Source organism: Rana temporaria, chromosome 3 (genome assembly GCF_905171775.1).
Source record: "Rana temporaria chromosome 3, aRanTem1.1, whole genome shotgun sequence".
NCBI classification, from domain to species: Eukaryota; Metazoa; Chordata; class Amphibia; order Anura; family Ranidae; genus Rana; species Rana temporaria.
The window spans coordinates 221,781,690-221,803,515 of NC_053491.1; the positions used below are offsets into that span (position 1 = coordinate 221,781,690).

The 21,826-nt window shown below is 44.8% G+C and overlaps 1 protein-coding gene and 1 pseudogene across 1 annotated transcript in view; both read left to right on the forward strand.

Annotated features, from left to right (window-relative positions):
- Positions 1–4,072: 4,072 nt before the first annotated feature.
- Positions 4,073–5,398, forward strand: LOC120930454 (annotated as a pseudogene).
- A 6,142-nt stretch (positions 5,399–11,540) lies between these two features.
- Positions 11,541–21,826, forward strand: part of GNPTAB (N-acetylglucosamine-1-phosphate transferase subunits alpha and beta) — a 134,704-nt gene continuing 124,418 nt past the window's right edge. Inside the window, exon 1 of the mRNA XM_040344292.1 lies at positions 11,541–12,093. Within this exon, the coding sequence (XP_040200226.1) occupies positions 11,977–12,093 (117 nt within the window). The 5' untranslated portion in view covers positions 11,541–11,976. The remainder of the gene's footprint in view (positions 12,094–21,826) is intronic.

Below are 21,826 nucleotides of genomic sequence, written 5' to 3' on the forward strand. Positions count from 1 at the left end.
TACGCCGGCGTATCTCTTGATACGCCGCGTAATTTCAAATTTTGCGCGTCGTATCTTTGTTTTGTATCCTCAAAACAAGATACGACGGCATCTCGGCTAGATCCGACAGGCGTACGTCTTAGTACGCCGTCGGATCTAAGCTGCAATTTTTCGGCGGCCGCTAGGTGGCGTTTCCGTCGAATTAGCTAGTTACAGCGATCCACGAACGTACGTCCGGCCGGCGCATTTTGTTTACGTCGTTTGCTTTCGTTTTTTTCCGGCGTATAGTTAAAGCTGCTATATGGTGGCGTACTCAATGTTAAGTATGGCCGTCGTTCCCGCGTACAATTTTGAATTTTTTATGTTGTTTGCGTAAGTCGTTTGCGAATAGGGATTTACGTAGAATAACGTCACCGTCGTGAACATTGGCTTGTTCCGGGTTAATTTCGAGCATGCGCACTGGGATACCCCCACGGACGGCGCATGCGCAGTTAAAAAAAAACGTTGTTTACGTCGGGTCATGACGTATTAACATAAAACACGCCCCCATTACATCCATTTGAATTCCGCGCCATTACGCCGCCAAATATACACTACGCCGCCATAACTTACGGCGCAAATTCTTTGAGGATTCGAAAAAAAAGAAAAAAGTTACGGCGGCGTAGTGTATCTTAGATACGCTGCGCCTGGCGCAGAGGTATGTGGATCTGCCCCAAAATGACTAGACCATCCTCTTAAAGCTCAAAATATAGTTTTTTCCATAAATGATTTGATACACAAAGGATGCAGTAAAATTACATTTTTAAATGTCTTACTTGTTTTGTCTATAGATCAAATTCAAAGTAAATACAAAGTCCTCCCTCCCAGCCAACTGCTGCATCCTGTATGTGATCAATGGACTCTGTGCAACAATCTCCCTGCTTTGTCAGATCTACAGTTTTGCAATGGACAGGAAGCATGAGTCTAATGTCTCGTACACACGATCGGAATTTCCGATGGAAAAAGTCAGACGGAATTTTTTCATCGGATATTCCGACCGCGTCTATTCTCCATTCGGAAATTCCGATGGAGTTAGAAAGAGAACTTCTATCGGAAATTCCATTTGTCTGTATGGAATTCCGATGGAGAAAAAAAACGTGCATGCTCAGAAACAATTTGACGCATGCTCTGAAGCATTGAACTTAATTTTTCTAGGCTGTTCGTAGTGTTGTATGTCAGCGCATTTTTGACGGTCGGAATTTGGTGTGACAGTGTGTATGCAAGACAGCTTGAACTGAATTCCGTCGGAAAAACCCGTCGGAATTTATTCCGACGGAAACTCCGATCGTGTGTACAGGGCATTAGGCTTCTTGCACATTGCAGCTTGATAAAGCTCAATAGAAATTGGGTTTTCTTCCGGATCTAAACTGCAGCCCATTTTACAATGTACACACAGATATGTAAACAAGCGCTGCATATTCTTGAGTAAAAAAATAAAAAATAAAAAAATATCTGCGCCAGTATACACATATGAACATACATTTTAATACATTTTCCCTAGGAGTATATTGTGCGTGTGAACGTGCATACACGCGCAAAAAAAACACCTCAAATGACATCTAAAAAAGCAGATGCTCAAACATCAGTACCGTGTTCTGGAGGCCTTAATGGTCAGAGTGCTAGATCGGACTTAGTGGGGAGTATGTTGAAACTCTGTACAGAGACAGCTGGTCTCACTGATGCCATGGTGGCACTTTAGTCAAAGCTGATTTAAAGTGCACATGTGCCCAAATGATTGGCATTAAAAAAAAAACTAACATATTCTTAAAATACAGTAAAAAAGTGTTGAAACAAGCCATCACCAACCTCCATAGCGGTGTTCAGGACTTCCACCGCTAATCACTGGTACCACTCGATAGAAAGTTCAGCCCCCACTTTAACACCTTTCTTGCTAAGGCTCTTCCAGATGGTCTGATAACATTATAAGTCCCTTCTCCTCTTCTGCCGTGACAGTGGGGGTGGTTCATACTGCTGCAATAGACAGTGTTCGGGTAATGAAGTGCGGGGCTTTGAAGAGCAGCAATACTCTGGCCCAGGCTCCTAGATGACACCCTTCCCCAGAGGTATGTCCATGACAGCCTCAGAGGAAGACTGATATGTGGTTGTACAGCTCTAGTTCACAGTGTAGTACTGCAGCAAAAGTTTTTTTATTATTTTAAATTTAAATAGGCTAATAGGCTTTTTTAGGCTAGAGTCCTGCTTTAAATAATACTGAAACCATGAAATTAAAACATGACTGCTGTCCTTACCCACGGATGTGTTATTGTGCAATTCAGTGGTTTCTTATATGTTTTCATTTGCGTACCCATTGGCAGCTCATTCCTATAAATTGTACGCCTCTATGGGCGTGGGAAAGAGGGTAGAGTAGGGGCTGGGGGCAATAGAGGTGTGTAAAGTGCACCAAACCAAATGGTGGGTGTGACCAACTTGCGCTAACAGTTGGAAGGGCTTAAAATGGAACTTTAGCCCAAAAATTTAAGTGGTTGTAAACACTTACACACCACTTTTACCTACAGATAAGCCTATAATAAGGCTTAACTGTAGGTACTGGAAATATCTCCTAAACCTGCACGGTTTAGGAGATATTTACCATATACGCTTGCGCCAATCTCATTGGTGCATGCACACTGAAAAAAGGGCAGGATCGTGCGATATCTAAGGGGCCTGTGCCGTGAACGTCGGCTTCCGCGGGAGTGATGTCCCTCGACGCCAGCCGGTCACAGAGCCACGGCCCGGAAGGAAAAGGGGCGAAGATGGATGTGGCCACCAGCAGGGACTTCGGGGACATTGCTGGCTTTGTTTGCAGGAAAGTGCAACATAATGGACTTGTATGCGATGCATACTCGCCCATTATGCTTTTACTTTTGCAGGGAAAAAAAAGAGGAAGTAAAACTCATCAGGGTTTACTTCCTCTTTAAGTCCTGCTAAATGACTTCAGGCTGGTCCCTTTATGCAGGAATAGCTATGTAAAACATTAAAAATAAGTACCTATATTGTTTAACCACTTCCTACCTGGCCCAATTCTGGTATTTCTCTCCTACATGTAAAAATCATAATTTTTTTTGCTAAAAAGGTATTTTTTAGCCGAGACCCTAGATAATAAAATGGTGGTCGTTTACTATTTTTTTATATCACACGGTATTTGCGCAGCAATTTTTCAAATGCTTAAAAATAGGATAACGAATGCGCAAACCAAAAGGGGGTCCTTTGATAAAGTGACATGGACAGTCACGATTTGCGTAAGGACAGAGAGATATGGTAACATCACTTCCGGGCGCGGCCGAACCCGGAAGTCTTCCTGCATATTACTGTTGTTTCATGCTATGATGATTCTCCTAAAATGTGACTGTTTTACTAATAATACAAATTTTTTTTTTTTGTGGAATACTACACTATGGAGTGCCCTCTTCCCTCTATGTGTTTGTCTGAGGATTTAATGTGGGATCATAAGGAAAAGAGAGCAGGGATCGTTTTAAAGGAATACTACAGAAAGGCACATTTTTAAGCCTATTAGGCTGGATTCACACCTATGCATTTTTTGTGCTTTTTGCATTTTGCAGATTTGCACTACAGAACGTGTTCCATAGGAAACCATGATAAATGGACTGTAGAGCAAATCTGCAAAATGCAAAAAGCACTAAAACTGCATAGGTGTGAATCCAGCCTAAGGACTCTTTCACACGGAGCGGACCGTTTCTGGGTCCGCTCTGTGTGTCCGCCAAAGCTCAGCGGGGATCCCTGCTGAGCTGTCGGTGGATAGGGCGGTCCCCGCACACAGTGCAGGGACCGCCCTGTCTCTGCTCCGCTGTCCCCTATGGGGGACCGGATGCAGACGGACCGTCTGTCCATCTGCATCTGGTCCGTTCCGCCGAACGGAAGAAAAATAGGGTTTCTTCCGTTCGGAAAACCGGATCCCGCCTGACGCGGACGCTAGCGGATGCTCCATCCGCTAACGGACGCGTTCCCATAGGGATTCATTACAAGTCCGTTAACGGACTTGTAATGAACGGACGAACGGTCCGCTCGTGTGAAAGGACCCTTAAGGTGAGAGGCTGTGGGAAACAATTGGCACCAGCACTGGATGAATAGCACTTGCACCTTGTATTGGATATCACTGCAATTAAAAGAGGATTGTTTGTTCTGGACTGAACTGCAGATCCTGATAAAGCGCACTGAGAGCAATGGAGAACGAGCTTTAGAGGAAGCAATGTACAACTTTGAAAAGCTATTTAATATTTTAGAAGAGAGGAAAACATTTGTGCTAAGATCTATACAGGATTGCCAGGCTACTCGACTAGAAAGGCTGCAGAACCAAATAGAAGAATACCAGGGTCTACTGGAGAATAACAGGCTTGTGGGCTATGCACAGGAAGTGTTAAAATAAACTGACCACTCATGTTTTGTTCAGACTGCAAAGAAGCTGTATACAAGGATTCAGAAGGCATCAGAATCTCAGAAAACTTTTCAACCAGCTGCAGATGCCAGCTTTGAAGATTATTTGGTTGATGTTTCCAAGGAAGAAAATCTGCTTAGTGACTTGTCATTTAATAAGGCTCTGGAGATGCCTGAAATTAATGAAAAAGAAAGTAAGATCTACAACAGTGCTAAAATTTGTTGGAGGAGGCCTAATGACTCGGGTCTTGCAGACAGTTATGTTCTTGAATACAGAAAGCTCGACAAAAATGAAGATTCAATGTGGAATGAAGTGGAAACAACCATTACCAACAAAGTCCTGTCTGATCTGGATCTGAACAGTTCCTACTGCTTTAGAGTGCAGGGACACAAGAGGTCCGTGTGTAGTCCCCACAGCAAGGAGGTCATACTAAGGATGCCCCCTGCACCAGTGTTTAGTTTATTTTTTGATGACAAGTGTGGGTACAACAAAGAACATCTCCTGTTAAATGACAGAAGGGACACTGTGGAAAGCTTAGCCGGCCTTCCCCTGTTACTTGGAGCAGAGCGAGTACAAGTGGGCTGCTATATGTGCCTGGATTATATCATTGCTGATGTTGGCATAACTAAGGGAAAGTACTTCTGGGCCTTCTCTGTAGAGCCTTTTTCATACATGGTCAAAGTCGGCGTGGCATCGGACATCAAATTGCAAGAATGGCTGCACAATCCTCGTGACATCAGCAGCCCAAAGGTATGATCAAGACAGCGGCCTTGACAGTGGCAGTGAAGATGTTGCCTTTGATGCATCTCAACCATTTACCTTGGCAACTATAGGAATGAATAAGTTTGTTATCCCAAAGGCCTCTAATGTTTCAACAGCTTATAATGAACGCACCATACCCTTCATAGCCGAATCGGGGTTTGCTTGGACTATGATAAAGGAAAAGTTGGCTTTTATGATGCAGGCACCATGAAATGCCTTTATGAGAGGGACGTTGACTGCATCGGAACAATGGGCCAAATCCTCAAAAAACGGGCTAAACTTAACTTTTCCGAGTTAAGTTACACTGCCGCAAATCTCCCAAGTTAGGTGCCGATCCTCAAAGCACTTACCTGGAAATTTTCGGCAGTGCAACTTAACTCCGTCCGGCGCAAGGCGTTCCTAATACAAATGGGCGATTCCCATTTAAATTAGGCGCGCTCCTGCGCCGGACGTACTGCGCATGCCCGTGACGTCATTTTTCCCGACGTGCATCGCATGTTTTTTCGATACGCCGAGTTTTGAGGATCGCGCCGGGTAAAAAAGTTGCGTCGGGAAAAAAAAAAAAAGATACGGCCGAAAAAAAAAAAATTCAAAATAAAAAAAAAATTCAAAATAAAAAAAAAATGCGTCGCGAGGAAGAAGGGTCTACTTTTACAAGGTGTACACAGTTTACACTTTGTAAAAGCAGCCCTAATTTTACACATGCAAACTAAAACTTACGGCGAAAAAACGAAGCTGAAAAGCTTTGTGGATCGCCGTAAGTCCTAATTTGCATACGCTAGGCGGCATTTCGACACGAAATGCCCCCAGCGGCGGATGCGGTACTGCATCCTAAGATCCGACAGTGTAAGGCCCCATACACACGATAGAATCCATCCGCAGATAAATCCCAGCAAATGGGTTTCTGCGGATAGATTCTATGGTGTGTACACGCCAGCGGATCTCTTTCCGCGGAGAAATCTCCTCTGGAATGGATTCCAGCAGATCGAATATTTGTTGTGCTGCACAACATATCCATCTGCTGGAATCCATTCCAACGGATGGATCCGCTCGTCTGTACAGACTTACCGGATCCATCCGTCCAAAGGGATTCCCCGCACGCGTCGTAATGATTTGACGCATGCGTGGAATTCCTTATATGACAGCGTCGCGCCCGTCGCCGCGTCATAATCGCGGCGACGGCGCGACACGTCATCGCCAGAGGATTTCCGCGCGGATTTCAATGGGATGGTGTGTACACTCCATCCCATCGAAATCAGCGGATATCTTTGAGAGGATTTATCCGTGGAAACGGTCCGCTGGACCGTATTCGCGGATAAATTCTTCCGTGTGTATGGGGCCTAAGTCTCTTACAGATGTTATGGATCTTATGCCTATCTTTGGAAAACTGCTTCTGTGGATCAGTTCCAAAGATAGGCACAGGGATACGCAGGCGGAACAGCAGATCCGCCTGCGTATCTCTTTTGAGGATTTGGCCCAATGTATCCTGCTTTTGCCTTGATGGGAGGTGGAGTCATTCGTTTGGAGGAGGTCATGTCTGCGAAGCAACTGGACTATTCTCAAGAAATGTAGTATAGAAATATTTAAATTGAGCAGATGCTTTTTTTGAATGCCAATGTTTTGTTTGCACTGGTCTGTTTCTTTTAAATGTAGTTTCCGCCGCCTGACTCCTGCCTGGTGACGGTAGTCTTTTGGGCAGGATTGTGTGTTTGTCTAGGCTTTCAAACAACCGACTGTAAAGGGCTATTGTAAAACTTTTAGATTTACAGTGAAATGTCAGCTTGTTTTAACTTTGGACATCACATGCATCTTTTTGAATCATCATGAATATCCTTTTAACAGAATTCATCATATTTAACCGGTTTTTATTTGTAGTCAGTAAAATTTGTTATGCTGATTTACAGTGCTCACCATACACCGTATTCATTCATTTAGTAGAAACTTGCAGGGTAATTGGTTTTAAAGCAAACCTAATGTCTCCTTGATTCTTCCCTCGCTCCATGATGCCCTAAGCCTTCATTTTACTCTTGGACCACCACTCCTGGCTCTGTTGGGTTGTAGGTGTTAGAATGGAGGTTCTTTTGCAGGTGTTTTGGCACGTCTGCAGTTTGATTGACTGTGGCTTGAGGTTCACTTCCAGCACCTGCAGTTGAGCTACATCTGGATTGGTGGTTAAGTAGATAAACGTTTTACAACCATATTCAGTTGGGGCAACATGATGGGATGGATGGGTGTTGACATGTGAAATAAATGCAAGATTTTAAGCCCTCTTTACGTCTATTCACTAATGGAGTATAAGGTGAAATAAATATGTATGTATATTTATGTTTTTCACTTTCTAGTTCACTTTTTTTTTTTTTTTATTAATGCTGTTTTCCCTTTAACCACTACCCGACGGCCGTACGACTTTATACGGCCGCGGGGTAGTTCTGAATCTCTAACTGTCCGTGTTTTTACAGCCTGCGCGCGCATCCAGCGGCGCGGGCGCGCGCGTCCGGCGGCGGCTGTGATGTCCGCCAGGGACTCGGGATCGGCGGCTACAGGGACAAGACGTGGAGCTCTGTGTGTAAACACAGAGATCCATGTCCTGTCAGGGGAGAGAGGAGACCGATCTGTGTCCCTTGTACATAGGGACATAGATCGGTCACCTCCCCCAGTCACCCCCCCTCCACCTACAGTTAGAACACAATTTAGGGTACACATTTAACCCCTTCCTCACCCCCTAGTGTTAACCCCTTCAATGCCAGTCACATTTATACAGTAATTAGTGCATATTTATAGCACTGATCGCTGTATAAATGTGAATGGCGCCAAAAGTGTCCGATGTGTCCGCCATAATGTCGCAGTCACGAAAAAAATGCTGATCGCCGCCATTAGTAGTAAAAAAAAATAATAAAAAATAATAATAATTCTGTCCCCTATTTTGTAAGCGCAATAACTTTTGCGCAAACCAGAATTTTTTTTATTTATTTTTTTCCCAAAAATATGTAGAAGAAAACATATCGCCTAGACTGAGAAAAAAAAAATTAAAAAAAAAAATTGGGCTATTTATTATAGCAACAAGTAAAAAATATTGTTTTTTTTTCAAAATTGTCGCTCTATTTTTGTTCATAGCGCAAAAAATAAAAACCGCAGAGGCGATCAAATACCACCAAAAGAAAGCTCTATTTGTGGGGAAAAAAGGACGTCAATTTTGTTTGGGAGCCACGTCGCACGACCGCGCAATTGTCAGTTAAAGTGACGCAGTGCCACAAGCTGAAATTTCACCTGGTCAGGAAGGGGTATATGTGCCCAGTAAGGAAGTAGTTAAACACACTGAGACAGATCCATGTAGATCAGCGCATTAATCCGCCAGGCGTAGCATATCTAAGATACACTACGCCGCCGTAACTTTGTGTTTTATGTAAATACGTTGTGACCCAACATAAACAACGTTTTTTTTGAGCGGCGCATGCACCGTCCGTGGGGGTGTCCCAGTGTGCATGCCTCCAAAATAAACCAGGAACAAGCCAATGCTCCCGACGGTGACGTCATTCTACGCAAATCCCTATTCGCGAACGATTTACAAACAACGTAAAAAATTCAAAATTCAACGCGGGAACGATGGCCATACTTAACATTGAGTACGCCTCATATAGCAGGGGTAACTATACGCCGGAAAAAGCCGAAAGCAAACGACGTAAAAAAATGCGCCGGCCGGACGTACGTTCGTGAATCGACGTAACTAGCTAATTTGCATACTCGACGCAGAATTCGACAGAAACGACACCTAATGGCCGGCGGAAAAAATGTATCTACGATCCGATGGCGTACTAAGACGTACGCCTGTCGGATCGATTCGAGATGCAGTCGTATCTTGTTTTGTAGATACAAAACAAGGATACGACGCGGGAAATTTTAAATTACGCTGCGTATCAATAGATACTCCGGCGTAATTCTTTTGTGGATCTGCCCCACTGTTTTTGTTTTTCTGTGTTATTTTTATGTTGTGTGATCAACCTTTCAGCCTTATTCGCAGTAGTACAATATAACCAAAAACACTGGGCACAAAAATGTTACACAATGCAATTAAAAAAAAAAAAAATCAATATACGCTTATTGTAATTTTTTTTACCAAAAATATGTAGAAGAATACATATCGGCCTAAACTGATGAAGGAATTTGTTTTATTTATTTTTTTGGATATTTATTATAGCAAAAAGTTGTCGCTCTTTTTTTGTTTATAGCGCAAAAAATAAAAACCGCAGAGATTATCAAATACCACCCAAAGAAAGCTCTATTTGTGGGGGGGAAAAGGGACATCAGTTTTGTTTAGGTACAGTGTCGGACGACCGCGCAATTGCCAGTTAAACCGACGCAGTGCCTTATCGGAAATAATGGCCTGGTCATTAACCACATCCATACCAGCCCATTGTAAAATGACGTCCACAAAGGACCTCTAAAGATCCGGGTGGACATCATATGACGTCCTGGGCTTTGTGGGGGGATATCTGAATGATGCCTGCAGCTAGAGGCATCATTCAGATATCCTTCTCTTCTGCCAGCGATTCTGCACAACGTAAGAACGATCATAGCGGTGATTCCGCTGCTAGATCGTTCTTACAGGCGGCGGGAGGGGACATCCCCCCCTCCCACCGCCATACGGTGCTTCTCCGGGCTCTCCCGTGTCATCGGGGGCCCGGAGAACGAATCGTCCGGCGCTCGCAGGAAGCATAGAGATGACTGGTGACCAGATGGTCACCAGTCATCTCTATGACCGTCGGAGGACCCAGGCGCAATGTGATGACGTCGCGGCCGGGTCCCCATAAGTAAACAAAGCCGCAATTGCGGCTGCTTAAAGCGGGAGTTCACCCATTTAAAAAAAAAAAAAAAAAATCTCCCCTTAGCTTCCTGCTCGTTCGGTCTAGGGGAATCGGCTATTTATTTTAAAATATGTGCAGTACTTACCCGTTTACGAGACGCATCCTCTCCGTCGCTTCCGGGTATGGTCTTCGGGAGAGGGCGTTCCTTCTTGATTGACATTCTTCCGAGAGGCTTCCGACGGTCGCATCCATCGCGTCACTCGTAGCCGAAAGAAGCCGAACGTCGGTGCGGCTCTATACTGCGCCTGCGCACCGACGTTCGGCTTCTTTCGGAAAATCGTGACGCGATGGATGCGACCGTCGGAAGCCTCTCGGAAACCTGTCAATCAAGAAGGAACGCCCATTCCCGAAGCCCATACCCGGAAGCGACGGAGAGGATGCGTCTCGTAAACGGGTAAGTACTGCACATATTTTAAAATAAATAGCCGATTCCCCTAGTAATAACGAGCAGGAAGCTAAGGGGAAAAAGTGCCCTCTAAGGGTGAACCCCCGCTTTAAGCAACAGTAATCATGAGACCGGTGAATTTTTTTTCACCGATTCCAGGCTTTCCAGCCTGGAGGAGAGATGTGGGGTCTTATTGACCCCACATCTCTCCATAAAGAGGACCTGTCACACACATTCATATTACAAGGGATGTTTACATTCCTTGTAATAGGAATAAAAGTGATAATAAAAAAAATAAAATAAAAAAAAGTGTAAAAAAAGAAATAAATATGTAAAAAAAAAAGAAATAAAAAATATTTTTTTAACGCCCCTGTCCCCAGTAGCTCTCGCGCAGAAGCGAACGCACACGCAAGTCCCGCCGACATATGTAAACGCCGTTTAAACCACATATGTGAGGTATCGCCGCGTGCGTTAGAGTGCCAGCAACAATTCTAGCACTAGATCTCCTCTGGTAACCTGTAAAAAATTTCAAAGCGTTGCCTATGGAGATTTTTAAGTACCGAAGTTTGGCGCCATTCCATGAGTGTGCGCAATTTTAAAGCGTGACATGTTAGGTATCTATTTACTCGGTGTAACATCATATTTTACAAAAAAATTGGGCTAACTTTACTGTTTTGTTATTTTTTTAATTCATGAAACAATTTTTTTCCAAAAAAAAGGCGTTTGAAAAATGATTGCACAAATACTGTGCAAGATAAAACGTTTCAATGACCGTCGTTTTATTCCCTAGGGTGTCTGCTAAAAAAACATATATAATTTTTGGGGGTTCTGCGTAATGTTCTAGCAAAAAAATTATGATTTGTACATATAGGAGAGAAGTGCCAGAATAGGCCTGGTATGGATGTGTGTATAACTGCCCTGTATGGAAGAGGTTAAAGTGGTTAAAATGTGTTCCGTTTTAAAGGGATGAGACGGCAAACCTAGTCCTCGCTTGCAGCCGCTGCTCACTACACATGGGGAGTCACAAGTCACATGACTGAGATGGACTTCCCGTCTTCCTCATAACAGTTTCACTAAACAGGAAGTGAGAGAAATTCTGCAAGAGGGACACAGACAGAAATAACAATCTGACAAATGTGAAAGAAAAAGGCCTCCCACTGCCCATACTTGTTCTGGTGACCCCCACCTCATCCATTGATAGGAAAGCCCCAGAACATTTACTAATACAGCTCTCACGTTGCTATCTGGGCGGTTCTCTTAGTATTCCTCCTCACTGTGTAAAATTCTACCAACAACAAGAAAAGATAGCAGCGTGTTGTACAAGCCTAAAACCCCTCTGCCAACCAGCGTTTTCAATGTGGAGATGGAATCCAGCTCATCGAGCATCAGCTTCCTTGGTCTAGGGGAGGCAGCGAGCGGGTTGGGTGACTGTGTACGGACTCGGCACTCGGCTGCTCGCGTCTGGTTCCGGGATAGTGACAGTCTGTGGCTGAGCTCCACGTGACTTGGTGGCAGTAGCCGTGCAAGGGTGGCGGAGGGATGCCATCTGTTTGGCCATGCTGCTGAAACTCCTGCAGAGACAGACCTATACCTGCCTGTCCCACAGGTATGGGCTGTATCTCTGCTTTGGGGGCATGGTGCTGATGATCGTCTCTGCTCTGCAGTTTGGAGAGGTAAGTGCCCCTTTTTGTATGAATTGTGTCCATATACTAACCTGACTGTTGTATGATGATAAGAGTTCGGGGCTCAGTCATTGCTGGATACTTGTCTTCTGGTGGGATCACTTTGCTGTTGTTGGCTGCGCTGCTTTTCACCTTTTTGTGAGCCCTAATCTTGTCTAGACACATTGATTAATAATGCAGGTTGGTGTCCTTATCTGATACCTGAGATGTCAGGTAGATGGAGAGAGGAGCAGCTGACTGTTACTTGTAGTCATCCGTGGGACGACAAACGATGTTCTGGGGTAAATGGAGAAGTCCACGCCTTCGTAAGAGCATTTGAGGGTGAATTTATTGCATTTTGGGGCCCGTGCCACTTTTAATTATGCAATCCCTGTGATTGGCTGATAAGAAGCCCACCGCCCAGCTTCTAAATGTAAACAGTGACCAGGGGCTGTTGATGACAGCGCAATTACTGTGCTGGGAGCGCTGAGTGACTGCGCTCCCTCGCACAAATAAGAGATGCCAGCTGTACGCATATATGTGCCCACCGTCATGCTGCCTCATATACAGTATATGTGTGCAGTAGGCATCGGGGCATCAACACAGATCATGATGCATCCAGGTATAAGGATGTCATATGGATTTTGCATGACTATTAAATTATCTTAAAGTATTTTTTTAAGTGTATTTTTTCATTTTGTATAGAATAGGAGATGGTTATAACCCCTGTCTGTTTGTATTTGAATTTTTTTGCCATCTGTGTCCTATTGGGAAGATTTCCCTTTATTTCCTGTCCCATAGCCACAACAGGAAGTGAGAAGAAACCCCTTCAAAGTGGGGGAAATGTCACTAGAACCAGTGTTCCATTGGAAGATTTCCCCTCTTTTCATATTCTTGTGACAACCCCAAACTTTTTATTTTATTTTTTCCCTTCTTTCAGTGATAACAGTAAGTAGGACAAATGGAGAGGGTAAATCTCCCTTACATGATCACAGACAGCAATGAAAACCTAGAAGATGTTCTATCCTATTTTTTTTTATATTATTATACAGGATTTATATAGTGTCAACAGTTTGCGCAGTGCTTAACAAAATGAAGGCAGACATTTACAGTTGCATTACAATGTGGTACAAGAGGAATCAGAGGGCCCTGCTCATTAGAACTTACAATGTAAAAAAATAGGAAATCTCTTCAAAGAAATTCTAGCTTGCACAGTTGTAACCAGAATAGTTATTCCTGTTCTGGTGACAACTCAAATATATGTGGATTTCCTCTCACTTTCAGTCCTGATGACAACGTCTGTTAGGACAAAAGTGCCCGCACAGGCAGTAGGATCTAACTCCCTTCTTAAACTTGTGAAAAGGGTTTGACTTTAGATACTCTTTAAAGTAACACTAAAGCTTTGGATTTTTTGTTTTAAAAATATCAAACATGTTATACTCGCCTGCTTTGTGCAGTGGTTTTGCACAGAGCAGTCCCAATCTTCTTCTTCTCAGGTCCCTCTGCGGCACTCCTTGCTCCCCCACCCCACTAAGTGCCCCCAGAGCAAGCTGCTTGCTCTGGGGGCACTCATGCGTGCTCTCTCCCCATAAGAGACACGCAGCATGGCCCCACCCTGCACTACCTTGACAGTTGGCTCCCGCTGCTCTATCTCGGCCAATAAAGAGAAGGAGAGCTGAGGCTCCTGTGCACAGCGCTGGATCGGGCTTGGGTAAGTAATAGAGTGGGGGTAGAATGGTCGGTGAGTGGAGAAACTAGCTTGCATGTGCAAGAGTGATGTCATCCTGCACCAGCCAATGAAGATGGTCAAAAACTGGCACACAAATTCTGCTGCCAAAGAGGGATGTGGATTTGAGCCACGTCCCTCCCCCCTAAACTGCAATAGGCAGCAGAGGGGAATGTTTACATGCCGTGACTGCAGCTAATTTCGCCCAACATGTAGCGATCTGAAAAGCGACTGAAAACTACTTTCCATTCATTGCACAGGGTGGTGCGCTTGCGGGATGTTAGAAAAAGTCCTGCAAGCAGCATCTTTGGGCTCTCTAAATAGCGTTCCCAAAACGTCCCTGGCCATTAAAATGAATGGGCAGCGCTTCCAAAGTGCTGCAAGACTGGATTTTTTTCCTTTTTTGTAAGGTCACGTTGTCATGTGACCTTAAAAAACCCCCCGCTAGCGCCCGAAAAACACTGGAAAAAACGGCCGACGATTAAGCGATGTTTTAGCAGCGCTGCAGAGTCAAAGGGGTCTTAATCCTCCAGGGGCCTAAATGCATGAAATACTTGGACCTGTTCTGATGGACATTCCCATTGCCAAATAAAAAGCACCTCTTTATGTTAATGCTGGCTGTAGCTCCACCCCAGTCTGAAGCGTAATTTCTGTGAATTTCTGTGGTGGGCATTTTTTAAGCGACCTGGTCTTGAATGAACCAACCTCTTCGACCATGCTCCTTAACAATGGCGGGACTTGCTTGAATAGGACCAAGTACTACATGCACTTGGTTCCCCTGAAGGGTTAAATAAAAGTTTAGTAACACATCTTCTTTAGGAACCAAAACATTCATATCTTTCACAGAATGGTCTGGTTGTGAAGAATTCCACGTCATTTCTCACAACCAGACCATTCTCATCTATGTGACACCTACTCCTCCTCCCGTTTTGTAGCCCACTCTTCTCTTTATCTGACTGGTTTTCTCACTTTAATTACCGAATTACCGCGTGTGTCTGTTAGAGCAAATGAAGTACTGTACTTGCCCAGTTTATGTGTCTGAGAAAAATACTCTCCAACCAAGGAATAGAAAAGCTGTTATTTTGCTTCTGTTTTGTTCATCACGCTGATAGCAAATATTTTATCTGAAGAGTTGTGGTTTGAAAGCCGTTAGCATAACGGTCCACAGTAAGCATTGGGCAGTTTAGATCTGATAAGAACAGTGTTTCTATCTGCGGGGGACGCCGCCATCTGAAGTACGAAATGTTGAAACCAACGGAGAGCTGGTTTGTGTAAAGGGAAGTAAAACAAGTCAATCCAGTTCTGCTGACATTCTAACTGTAAAATAATTGGTCTGTTGATTGTTAGAAAATGTATGTCTACTTTATTTGCTTTAGAGCCGGTTCACACAGGGGCGGCACGACTTTGGGGGGGCGACTCGGCAAGGCGATCTCAAAGAGGTGACTTGCAAAATTACTTCTGTATTGAAGTCAATGCGAGTCGCTCCTATTAGAACGGTTCTATTGAATAGAGCAGAGCGCGACTTGTCAGGCGGCTGAGTCGCCCCTGTGTGAACCAGCTCTTATGTTACTGTGCACCATGTTTTGGTACTTGTGTTACTGCTAAAAACAAGTAAAAAAAAAAAAAAAAATCCTTTACCCAAACCCTAAAATTTACCCTTTAAACTAAATCAATCAATGACACTTAATCCGCCACCAATGCTTAACGTTTGCCTTAACTTGAGCCCTAAAACGTAAGAGCCGCCTGACGAGTCGCGTCCCATTCAATGCAATCAAACCGTTCTAATAGGAGCGACTTAGAAAAAGGTTCCTGCACGACTTCGGGGGCGGCTCGGGGCGACCTGCATTGACTTCTATACAGAAGTCGTTTTGCTGTTCGCCTCTGAAGTCGTCCTCAGGACGACTTGCAGAGTCGCCCCCGAAGTCGTGTCACGGGAGTGTGAACCGGCTCTTAAGAAACCCAATCATTAAAATCTCATATATGCTTTAGCATGTTTATGTAGTTTCAAATGTCATAATCACTATATATATATATATATATATATATATATATATATATATATATATATATATATATATATATATATATATATATATATATATATATATATTTATAAAATGATTTCAAAATCTTATCCAGTAATTCTGCAATGAGCAGTCGTACAGATACTTCCTGTTATCGGGTGACAATTCCCTGTCTCTTTGTGTTCTTGTGATGCTACCTTGTCACACGAGTGGTCCCTTTAGCGCACATTAACAAGGCATGGTCACTGTTACTTTCAGGAAATTGGATCTGAATAGCGTTATGCAGCCATTGTTGGAGTGCAGTGCATATGACAGACTGCAGATCACCAGTGCAATGCAATGATGGATAAATTCGTTTTTTTTTTTTTTTTTTAAATGGCAATTATTTATGATACACAATAATGTACAATGTAATTCGCAATGTAATTCAGTTAGGATTTACAGCTAACTTACTTTTGAATCTAATTTAGTAAAGTTTTAGGGTTAAAGCGGAACCAAATACTTACCTCTACATCTTCTCTCCGGCGCTGAATTCTGGCATGCACAAGTGTCATTCATCCTGGCACACTGGCCCTGTACTGGAAAAAGAAATGGAGCTGCGCATGCACTGCTCCATTTTAAATTCTGGGGAGGATTGTGAACATGCAGGCAAGTGTATTTTATTGCGGCAGAGACAGTGCCTGCTTGTTCGCAATTTTTAGTTTTCTGAGTTCTGTTCTACATTAATGTCGTAGTAATGTCGTTTTTTTTTGACTTGTACCTACAGGTAAGCCTATAATTGGGCTTACCTGTCGGTACCATAGAATGTCTCCTAAATTTGCACTGTTTAGGAGATATTCCAACTGGATCAAGCTGGTGACGTCACCAGCGCATGGACTCTGAAGGTTCAGCATACCTTATACAGCTGGAGCCCACAAACCCGTAAAGAAGACTAGGGGGAAGATGGAAGCAGCTGTGACAGAGTAAGCAGGCTCTTTTTTTACAGAAGAGACATGCTATGTTGTTTTATACATGGAAACAAACTTAAAGCATTGTTACACCCAAAAGTGGAACTTCTGCTTATTTGCTCCCTCCACCCTCCATTGCCACACTTGGCACCTGGGTATCTGTTTTTGATAGGTCCCTGTCCCCACTTCTGGTAGATGGCGCCACGCCGGCATCACTCAGAGGTTCACCCTCCTTCCTCCACTGCCGGGCCAATTCGAAAGTGCAGCGTGCTTCATGCAATGCGCAGTAGGGAATCATCTGTGAAGCTGAAAGGCATCACTGCCGTTTTTCCTTAGTGAAGATGGCGGCAGCAGCACCCGACAGACGATCCGAAGATCGGCTGGGGTGCTGATATTGCAGGCTTCAGGGACAGGAAAGTGTCCATATATTGAAAGTCAGCAGCTACAGTATTTGTAGCTGCTGACTTTTTGAATTCTTTCTTTCCCCAGGCTGGAACACTTCTTTAAAGCCCTGTACACACGATCGGTTTGTTCGATGAAAACAGACCGATGGACTGTTTTCATCGGACAAACCAATCGTGTGAGGGCCCCATAGGTTTGTTCTCCATCGGTGAAAAAAAATAGAACATGTTTTAAATTTTTCCTATGGATAAAAAACCGATAGAAAAAAATCGATCGTCTGTGTGGAAGTCCATCGGTCAAAAATCCACACATGCTCAGAATCAAGTCGACGCATGCTCGGAAGCATTGAACTTAATTTTTCTCAGCATGTCGTATTGTTTTACGTCACCGCGTTTTGGCATGGTCGGATTTTTGATTGATGGTGTGTAGGCAAGACTGATAAAAGTCAGCTTCATCTGATATCCGACGGAAAAATCCATCGGATTAGATTCCATCAGATATCCTATCGTGTGTACGAGGCTTCACTGCCTGTTTGCAGTCTTCTATGGAATGTATATTGAGCTGTGCAGGTGCAGTACAGTGTACATTCTCACCACACCTCTGTGCCAGGGTGAGTGAACTCCCATGGGGAAGTTACCTCATTCCAGCCTACTCAGTTAAGATGGGTGAAGATCCCAGGGTTATACATTCAACACTATTCAGTTTAAATGTAAACAAATAATCTATCACAAGCCTCAATGCAGCGCTTCACCTCAATAATATATAGATCTATGCAAAGTGAAATGTGAATAAATACTGACATATTACAATAATAAAAAAATATCTCTTGCACTCTGAAGGTCTGGCTTACAGTGCTGGACCTTTAGAGCCTGTGCCATATGTAACGGCTACCCATGTAGTGTGAGGGTCTCAGCCGTTGGAGACGTCCTTTTCCCTGGCAAGCTGCGATATGCAGGTACCGCCGGTATATCCCATCGAACGCCCTTTCAAGAAACGAGACGGGCTACGTTTGAAGGGTCAAGCAGACTGACTTTATTCGGCATATTTCACCTGCTTATATCTGCTTACAACTGTTACAAGAACAATGACAGTTTCCGCCCCCCCCTTCACCCAGTAGGGGGCTTCAACACAGACCCCCTGAAACAATGACATCTCCTTGAATTAATCACTTGACCAGTCTCTAGATGCTTCGGCACCGCAAACCACTTAACATTTTCTGGCCAGGCACATTCCTTTCTCAATAGAATTCAATTAACCTTTAAAACAATTATCACTCACACATAATCCCTATCAGCATACACCTCACAGGGGGGCTGTTACTAGGGTTGTTACCTCATCCCTTTAAAACAGAACACATATTAATTACACAGGTTCTGTGGTTGATTAAGGTGGTAATTAAACTCACTTGGTGCCTTATCTGCATTAAATTAGCCTCAGAACCTGTGTAATTAATATGTGTTCTGTTTTAAAGGGATGAGGTGGCAACCCTAGCTGTTACCTACACAAGAGAGAGTTCATTAGCTATGCGAAGGGAACATTAGCATTCAGCAATGAAAGAGACTTGTCCAATTAACCCTTTGAGCTCAGAATACAATGTGGTACATCCAATTGTGACAAGCCATGCAGTTCCTTGTAGTCCTCCCTGCATGACGATTATAACTATCCCGGCAGCATGCATATGTCCGTTACACTACTCCCCTTTTGTGGAACACTCCGGCAGACCCGGATTGATCTTTTTCGGATCAACCTGGGGATGTCCGGTCTGCTGTTAGGGTAAAAGTTCCGTTTGCCTGGACAGTCCATCGGCCTTCCGATTGGCTTACCAGGTCAGTAGCTGATGGTGACGGTGAATAATAGAATTCAATTCTGGAACAGTCACTTGCTTTGCTCTCTCAATGGCTCCCAAAACCTGTTGCTGATGCTCTTGGGACAGATACGGCACCACCTGGATGCAAATCCCATTTAATCTTTTGACGATTTCCGCCTGTTTGTGCATTTTAATGTTCAAGCCACGGGACATCTCATAATACATGACATAGTGTCGTTGCATCTCTGATTTCTCACTGGCCAACTTGTCACATTCCCTTTTTAGACTGTGATATTGTGCCGGATCTACAGTACATGTCGGGGAAGGTAGTCTTACCCAGTTCTCAGCAGCAAGCGGGTTGATTCCAGCAACGCGGGTGGTCACGGGACAAGCAGCAGCAGGTGTAGGTAAATAAGCCGAAGTCAGAGGGCCAAGGTCGTTGCCCAGCACCACCTCGGCAGGTAGGTTGTCCATGATACCAACTGTGGTCTTTCCTGACCCGGCTCCCCAGTCTAAGTGCACCCGGGCGGTGGGTACGCGAAATACAGCACCCCCTGCGACCCGGACGGCAACTGTGCGAGTGGACACGTTCTCTGGCTTTAACAGATGTTTTTGAATCAGAGTGATAGTAGTCCCGGAATCTCTTAGGCCTTGTGCTACTTGTCCATTCACCCGTACCTCCTGACGGTGATGCTGACGATGATCCGGAGAGGCCGCTTGTATTGGGTCTGCCTCATACCAAATTCCCAGACATTCCTCAGGGCCCCCCTCGGTCTCCAGGCAGTGGGCCGCAGAGGGACGTGATGGAGTGACCTCTGTGTTGGGTGTTGTGCGTCTCCAATTGTTATTTGTAGCTCTCAAAGGGCAATAACGAGCAATATGTCCCGTGTCGCTGCAGTGATGGCACGTCACCCTAGGCGAATCCCGGGGGTAGTTGCTAGGCCCCTGAGGACGTGGTGGGACTGGAGCCCGAAACTCTGGGCGTGGGGTGACGGTTGGAGCACGCGGTTCTACCTTCTGAGCCAGCCGCATAGTACCCTGGCTTACTCTCCTTGTTTCCGCGTACTCATCTGCTAGCCGAGCCGCCTCGTTTAAGTTAGCGGGACGGCGATCTCGTACCCAGTCTTGTATGTCTGCGGCCAGGTCTTGGAAGAAATGTTCCATTAGGAACAGCTGCAATACTTCCTCCCCGGTGTTGGCCTTGCACCCTTGGACCCAAAGGGATGCCACCCTTTGTAACTGGTTGGCCCATTCCATGTGGGAGTCCACAGCCATCTTCTTGGACTCCCGGAAGCGCCGGCGGTAGGCTTCTGGCGTTACGGCATATCGGGTTAGCAGCGCCTTTTTAACTTGCTGATATTGTAAAATATCCTCTGGAGCGAGAGCCCGAAAGGCTTCATTGGCTTTGCCCGACAATTTCCCCGACAAAATAGTGACTCATTGGTCTGGTGGTACCTGGTGTAGTGAGCACTGCCTCTCAAAGTCCGCCAAATATCCATCTATTTCCTCCTCACTTTCTACAAAAGCTTTAAATGCAGTGAACGGTATTTTCTTTCCTGTAGCAGCAGGTGGGGGGGTAGGAACTGCAGGTGTAATGGGCTGTCTCGCTCTTACCAGTTCCAGTTCTTGTCCCCTCTTCGTTTGTATCTCTTCCCTTGCTTCCCGGAACAGCTGGTTGATTAGTTCCACAGACGTTTCTGGATACAAGGATAATCTCCGCTGTACAATCCCAGTAATTACATCTTCCTCGCTGACAGGTGCAAGGGGCTCCGTTCCTTCCATGGATCCATCCATTTCGTCCAGCTCCAGCAGGTCAGCTATCAGCTCCCTCCGTGGTCTGTTGCTGGCGCTCCTACCACGACTCTCTAATAAATCTTTCAGTGTGGATCTTTTCAGCCTGGCGTACTGCGACTCCATTCAGCACTTGCTCTTTGGATAAAAGGACCATCCCACCGCTGCCAACCAATGTAACGGCTACCCATGTAGTGTGAGGGTCTCAGCCGTTGGAGACGTCCTTTTCCCTGGCAAGCTGCGATATGCAGGTACCGCCGGTATATCCCATCGAACGCCCTTTCAAGAAACGAGACGGGCTACGTTTGAAGGGTCAAGCAGACTGACTTTATTCGGCATATTTCACCTGCTTATATCTGCTTACAACTGTTACAAGAACAATGACAGTTTCCGCCCCCCCCTTCACCCAGTAGGGGGCTTCAACACAGACCCCCTGAAACAATGACATCTCCTTGAATTAATCACTTGACCAGTCTCTAGATGCTTCGGCACCGCAAACCACTTAACATTTTCTGGCCAGGCACATTCCTTTCTCAATAGAATTCAATTAACCTTTAAAACAATTATCACTCACACATAATCCCCATCAGCATACACCTCACAGGGGGGCTGTTACCTACACAAGAGAGAGTTCATTAGCTATGCGAAGGGAACATTAGCATTCAGCAATGAAAGAGACTTGTCCAATTAACCCTTTGAGCTCAGAATACAATGTGGTACATCCAATTGTGACAAGCCATGCAGTTCCTTGTAGTCCTCCCTGCATGACGATTATAACTGTCCCGGCAGCATGCATATGTCCGTTACACCATACAAGGCAGCTCCCCTGCGTATGCGTGAGAGTGACACCATTGCACCCCCGGCCACTCATGTAGTCGGGGGCCCCGAACCCGGAAGGATGACCGGAGGAAAATGTCAGCCCTCTCAGTGGTGACAGCGTGGCTCTTGAGGGCTTTATTCTAAAGCAAGTTTCTCAAAGTTTGCTATTATGTGAGGCATTATGACATTGCCTTGCAAGGAATTTTTATTTAATTTTTTTTCTAACCAA